The sequence below is a fragment of the Zootoca vivipara genome, chromosome 2, assembly GCF_963506605.1.
Source record: "Zootoca vivipara chromosome 2, rZooViv1.1, whole genome shotgun sequence".
Taxonomy (NCBI): Eukaryota; Metazoa; Chordata; class Lepidosauria; order Squamata; family Lacertidae; genus Zootoca; species Zootoca vivipara.
Genome location: NC_083277.1, coordinates 9,967,472 through 9,974,244, shown reverse-complemented (window position 1 = coordinate 9,974,244; position 6,773 = coordinate 9,967,472). Strand labels below are relative to the sequence as shown.

Here is a 6,773-nt window from a genome sequence, read left to right as displayed (position 1 = left end):
ACCTGCAGAGTTTCCCCACACATGCACACAACACCCCAGGCAGTTTCCCCAAGATTCCATACAGAAAAAATGAATGAAAAGGAGAACAGTTTCAACTGATTTATTCATAAAGATTAGTCCTACTAAGGCTATATCACAGTCAGTGCATTTAGGACTGTAGCCCTAAGTCAGGCATCCCCAAACTGTGGCCCTCCAGATGGTTTGGCCTACAACTCCCATGATCCCTAGCTAACAGGACCAGTGGTTGGGGAAGATGGGAATTGTAGGCCAAAAGCATCTGGAGGGCAGAGTTTGCCTGATTTAAATGGTAGTGGAACAGAAATGCCCCTTACTCGTTTCTCAAAACGGGTGAGAAAAAATCGTTGCTGATCACATATTCTGTCAATGCCCTTTATGGATTGTGTGGTGCCCATACATTTTATCTGTCCAGACAAAGCTGTTCCCATACTCGGGGCACCATGCTCTAATCAACCGAGCTATTAGTACTGTTAAGGTGAAGCAGTGCTTTACCTTTCTGTCAGCGTACTTTGGACTATAGCCTATGTCAGTCAAATTGCCACTAAGAAGGTGACATTAGCCGTAACGGATTTGTGTACTTTATGCACTAGAGGTAAAAATAGGAGTCAGGAACTTAGGGGTGCCAACCAAATGCCCACACCCAATCCAGAAGCTAAGGAGGTCTAGAGAAAGTGGAATCTGACAGGCCTCTGGGATAAACACACACCAGCCACCGATTCTGCCAATGCACCTTATATATTGTGTGGTTTGTAGATTCATTTTATCTGTCCAAACCAGGGTTTCCCAAAAGTATTATAAGAGCAGGTTTTGGACTACAGTTCCCATCCTCCACAATCACTGGTCCTGCTAGCTAGGGCTGATGGAAGTTGTAGTCCAAAACCAGCTGGAGACCCAACTTTAGGAAACCCTGGTCCAAACAAAACTTATCCCATACTCAGGAGCATTCATAAGGTCTGTTTCCCATGGGTTTCTTGATGTCCACTTAATCTATCTGTCTTGTCAAGAAACGTTTCTCTGGCCATTTGAAAGATCTCTCTCCAGGACGGGTTCCCAGCCACGTCGCAAGCCGCCCTGGTACCAGGGACGGCACCTCGCCCCTTGGCGTGCAGCGTCCCTCCATAGGGACATGCTGCATAGTGACCTAGGGACGCTGCGCGCACATGCGCTACAGAGGGGGATTGGCAGCAGCGATGCTGGAGCTCCGCCGCCAAACTGCGAGCAAGCCACGGCGCGCAGCGAGTTTCATAGGGCTCAAAGGTGTTGACATTGATACAGTGTTACCGGATGGGGCCTGAAATGCTCCAATACTTTGGACACCTCATGAGAAGAGAAGACTCCCTGGAAAAGACCCTGATGTTGGGAAAGATGGAGGGCACTAGGAGAAGGGGACGACAGAGGACGAGATGGTTGGACAGTGTTCTTGAAGCTACGAACATGAGTTTGACCAAACTGCGGGAGGCAGTGCAAGACAGGAGTGCCTGGCGTGCTCTGGTCCATGGGGTCACGAAGAGTCGGACATGACTAAACAACAACAACCTCAAGCATTTCAGGCCTCATCCGGTAACACTGTACCAATCCGGTAACACTGTACCTCTGTTGTGAGTTCTCTGGTGCTCTAGCAGGGCCCCACTCTGACTGAAGCATTCCCCACATTGAAAACATTTGTATGATTCCTCTCTAGTGTGTACTTTCTGATGTCTCCACAGAACTCTTTCTCGATAGAACCTTTTTCCACACTCAGAACATTCATGTGGTTTCTCTCCAATATGAATCAGTTGATGTTCCTTCAAATGCCAAGTCTTCCTGAAGCGTTTTCCACACTGAGAACATTCAGGTGATTTCTCTCCAGTATGAATCATTTGATGTTCCTTCAAATGCCAAGTCTTCCTGAAGCGTTTTCCACACTGAGAACATTCAGGTGGTTTCTCTCCAGTATGAATCAGTTGGTGTTCCTTCAAATGATAACTCTGCCTGAAGCATTTCCCGCAATGAGAACATTTGTAGGGCCTGTGTGTGCTTCCCTTGATTGAATTTGTAGAAATAAAGCTCTGCCTACACTCAAGAGAATTATTAGGCTTCGCTTGCATTGGGTGGCCCGGATGTCTAGTCAAGTGACTTCTTTTCCTGTTCCAAGAGATTTCAGCTTTTCTCTCTCCTCTTCTGGTTCTCTGCTGTTGCCGGACATCTTCCTGTGACATGGGATCCTCATTCTCGTCCTCCACTGTTTGCATCATAGCATGTTCTGATCGGTAGCGATACCTCCTGCCATACCTGGAGAACAAGGCCATTCCCCCCCCTTTGCCAACTGTGGAGGTCTGGCTAATGACAATTGCAGGACCTTCTGTGAGCTCATTGCATTCATTCCCTCTCTCCACAGGGTTCTTCCCATCTTTGAATTGGCATCCTTCCTCCTTAATCTCGCTGGGCTCCAGCTCATTCCCGAGGCTTATCTCTGGGGGTGTCCAGGGCGTGTCCTCTGGCTCATTTCCTCCACACTGAGAATTCTCCACCTTGACCTCACTTCCTTTCCCATCACCTGCAGAGATAGAGAAAGAATTTTGCCCATGCTCTAGGGACCTCTTTTCAGGATGCCTGAAACCTCCTTTTGCCAAGCTTTTCCACTTTGAGATATTTCTCTCTGTGTGTGCGCTATGTCAGCATTCCTTTATGCTGGCTTTTCAAACTTTTCAATGGTTTGTCTTTTATTGCATTTCATTGAAATCCTTTTGACTTAAAAGTCAGTCTTGAAAGCTCTAAAACAAACAAAACAATATTGAAATTATGCAAACTCATGACGCAGCTGCATTGTGCACTATTGCGCATAGCAGATGAAGCCAAAGTGGTGTTTTTCAACTGATCATGAATTCCTATCTGCTCCAGCTGCAGCCCCACAGCCAACAGCAAAGGATAATCAGAGTTATACTGCTGAACAATTTGTATGTGTTCCCATACAGAAAGGGACAAAGTCTGTCATGCCTAAGAGTCCCAGCAGTGGCCAAGGAGGGTGGGTGGGTAGGACAGGAGAAAGGGACAGAGAGGAGGGAAGAACCCAAGGGAAAGAGGCCGTTCAGCTACAGTCCATCTGGTCCATTTTTCTAATGCCTTCTGAGCAACAATAAGTTCTCTTCTTTTCAGATATTTGTGCTGCAGCTTTTTAGAGGCTCCCTCTGCCTGTCTTCCAGCTCTTCTCAATTCTACAAAAGGCAAAAACGGATCAGGTAAGGTTTACTGGATTTCCAGGACCTGAGGGAGAGAGCTCCTTACCCAGAAAATCTCTGTTGCCCTCCTCCTCCTCCTGCTGCTTCAGAACTTCCCAGACCAGGGTCTGTGGGCCTGGCTGTGTCACGCTCAGCTTGACGATCTGCAACGGGACTCCTGTTTCCTTGAGAGCCATCGGTCCCTGCATACAAGGGAAAGACAGCCATCTCCACCAAGTCAGATATTGGCGAGGAAGAATATTATTAATATTAAAGTAAAGCTTGTTTTTCTTTTTTTAATGACATGAGGTAGGCACAAAACACTCTTAGGGGGCTGTATGGAGCGTTCAGTGCAGCCACCCAAATCAAAAAGTTCTGGCTCTGCGGACAGTCTTTAGGACACCCACTGTGATCTCCTGCCTCCCCACCACCTTGCAAATATGAAACCCGCCACAGGGCCACATACCTCCCTCTCGCCAGCCTGGTCCATTCCGTGTCCTCCAGGAGAAAACAACAAAGGGGAGTGACTTGAGCCCAGGATTGCACTGCCTGCAAAAGATGGAAGGGAGATTTCAGGCAGGCGGAGCTGGTCCATGCCTGCATTTATAGTCTAGCCAGATACAAAGGAGGACTAAAGTAGGAGCACAGGGAGCTGCCTTCTTCTGAGCGAGGCCATGGGTCCATATAACCCACACTGACTGGCAGTGGCTCTCCAGAATTTCAATCAGGAGTCTCTTCTGACCTCACCTGGGGATTGAATCTGGGGCTTTCTCTCTTTGCCTTGGACTTGTCTCTTTCCTTGAGGACATGAGGGAAATTATGGCAGAGGGAGGTTGTGATTCCGTGAGGAGGAAGAATGAGGCCCCTGCAGAAATCTTCTGCCTGACATTCAGCAGTGCAGGTTACAGGTAGGTAGCCAAAATAAAATAAAAACTTAGTTGGTCTTTAAGGTGCTACTGAAGGAATTTTTTTATTTTAATTCAGCAGTGCAGTTGCCCTGTGCACCTACCTGCACAGTATGCAAGGAAATAAGGGGGGAGTATTCCTTGCGGAGGCCAGATTGTGGAAATGTCTAAATCTGGCATGTTGGAGGACATGCCAAAAGAACTGGAGAGGCCAATCCTTCTGGTCCTTCCACAGCAGTAGTGAAGAGGAAAATTCAACTGGTCACCTGCAAAGTGAAGCTGAAGTGGCCCACATCCCCCTTTCCACAGGCTGATACAGGTAATGAGTGGAAAGACTTTAAAATTTATTTTAAAAAATATCCTAAAATTGTATATTGAGATTAGATTTAGAAGTGTATAGAAACCGTGGATTTGGGAATTATGTGAAGTAAATAGATGTATGAGAGATTTGAAATTGTAAGGAATTTTTAAAAATGAATTGGAAATTGCTAAAGATAAAGGAGAAATGAACCGCAGATGGAGGGAACTCGAGGAAGTCCCTTTATACAATGTTAAAAGAAAAGGATTGTGTATTTGGATTTTTGTGTTTCCTTTTATTGTTATTGTGTTTTATTGTGTGTTTTATTGTGCTGTTTGTTTCTGCTGTTTTTGTTGTAAAATCAATAAAAATTATATATATATAAAAAGATACAGGTAATGAAGCCCTGGTCTTTCCTTTTCACCTGACTGGCTTAGGTTTGCCTCACAGAAAATTACACAGCACTGAATAGGTGCCCTGGGAATCCTCACCAGGAACAACGATCTCCCCGTCGCCATTTTGCTTGGCTTCTTCATAGATCTGGTCCTGTATGGCACTCAGAGAATCCATGCGTTCTTCCGTAAATTGCCCCTGAAACATGGAGAAAGATCCCCATTAGGATAGAGAGAAATTGCTGGGACAGGAGCTGCTGTAAGCAAGAGACACATTCTGCTCCCCTCATTCCTATTGTGGTTATAATTAAAATATCAACAGCATCATTAGTCCTCATGAGATTTGCTGTGCAGCCAAATAAGAGTGGGGAAATGCTCTCCTTTGGAAAGGTATGCATCAGACAAAATGAAGTTTCTTCAGAAGCTCCACCTTTTGCTATGTGCTATCAATTCTATCCATTTTAAGCTGAAAAAAGGCAGGTGATCCCAACAATCTATTTCACATTAAAACCCTCACCTGCCACTCTTCAGCCTCAGCCAAGTCTTGCTGGCTGGCCATCAGGAACTCCTCTGCCAGGGCCACCGCCTGCGAACATGACTCTGGTCCTCCTGCTCTGATCCAGTTCTGCAGCTCTGGCGGGAGGCTGGCCAGGAATTGCTCCAGGACTAGCAGCTCCAGGATCTGCTCCTTGCTGCGTCTCTCCGGCTTCAGCCATCGGTGGCAGAGATCCTGCAGCTGCAGGTGGATCCTCCGGGGGTCTTCCACCTGTTGGCAGCAGAAGTGCCGGAAGTGTTGGCGCTCAGCCTCCGTCCTCAGGGCAGCCCCTCGCAAGATGGCTGCCTTCACCTTCCCATAATCCTCTCTGTCCCTGGCTTCCAGGCTCCGGAAGGCCTCGTCTGCTTCCCCACTCAGCGCAGGCAGGAGCCGGGCTGCCCACTCTCCTCTGGGCCAGCGGCAGGCTTTGGCCACTTGCTCAAAGGAGGCCAGGAAGGCCTTGGCGTCTTCCCAGGGGGCAGACTCAGGCGTCTCTGGGGGGCTGCCCCCTTCTGGGTGAAGGGACTCCAGGGTCTTCAGGAACTGCTGCCACTGGGCTTCCCATTGCTCTTGCCTCCCCTTGCCAGGTCCCCCCTTGTCATCTTGAGACGCTCCACATCCTGGTCGCTCGGTGGCATATTCAATCTTGTGGCTGCCATTTGCTTTGTCTGGTTTGATTACTAGTTCCGGGCCTGCAGATTTTGGCTCCTTCATGCCTTTCTCTCTTATCTCTACTCAAATCTAGACATTAGAGAACAAGTGGTGACCTTTCCAGGAAGTTGATTTCTGACTAAAAATAAAAACCCCAAAATTTGCTGTTACTCAAACGTTTGAAATCTTGCTGGCACTCAACAAGTCAGGCTTCATGAAGTTTGACAGGCAACAACAGAGCTGTAATTTCCTAGAGAAGCACAGCAGCCCAAGAGAAGTTTCTACCTGAATGAGAGAGATACAATGGAAGCGTCAGATACCATGAGGGAGCAAAAAAGGGGAGAGATCAGCCTGCTGTTGTAGAAGCAGGGAAGGATAAATTTATTTTAAAAGTGCATATATTGGGATGGAGAAGAAACAGAAAAAAGGAAGGGAGAAGTCACCACATGCAGCAAGGATTTTAAGAGGATACATGCTTAAGACTACCATCCTTATCCTCTTATTTCTGCAGTATTCAGAAAGCACCAGATAAGCATCTCATTTAAACAGGGCCCCTCAGGTGCTGAGATTGGCAGAGAGGAAACGAAGGAAACATTTCCCCAACATGGGGCTCGAACCTGCCACCCTGATATTCAGCGTCTCATGTCTACCAGCTGAGCTATCCTGAAGGAAAATTCTATTATTAGTATTAGTATTATATTAACGAAGGTGAAGGGGGGAAATAGCACAGAGGCTGCTTGGGGCAACCCTATAACCCCATATCCATCATTATTCCTT

General features: G+C 47.1%; 1 protein-coding gene across 1 annotated transcript; it reads right to left on the bottom strand.

Annotated features, from left to right (window-relative positions):
• Positions 1-3,051: 3,051 nt before the first annotated feature.
• On the bottom strand, positions 3,052-6,108 carry LOC118080246 (SCAN domain-containing protein 3-like). Its single transcript, XM_035105187.2, has 2 exons — positions 5,322-6,108; positions 3,052-3,418 (listed from the first exon to the last, which is right to left on the bottom strand). The coding sequence occupies exons 1-2, from the start codon at positions 6,057-6,059 to the stop codon at positions 3,233-3,235; spliced, it is 924 nt and encodes a 307-aa protein (XP_034961078.2). The 5' UTR covers positions 6,060-6,108; the 3' UTR covers positions 3,052-3,232.
• Between the last annotated feature and the right edge of the window lie 665 nt (positions 6,109-6,773).

Bases quoted from the DNA above. Each gene is read 5' to 3' on its own strand.
- LOC118080246 (XM_035105187.2), bottom strand. From the start codon at position 6,059: ATGAAGGAGCCAAAATCTGCAGGCCCGGAACTAGTAATCAAACCAGAC. The intron at 3,419-5,321 runs GTTTTAATGTGA...CCTTGTATGCAG, and splicing joins CTGAAGAGTGGCAGGTGAGG to GGACCGATGGCTCTCAAGGA.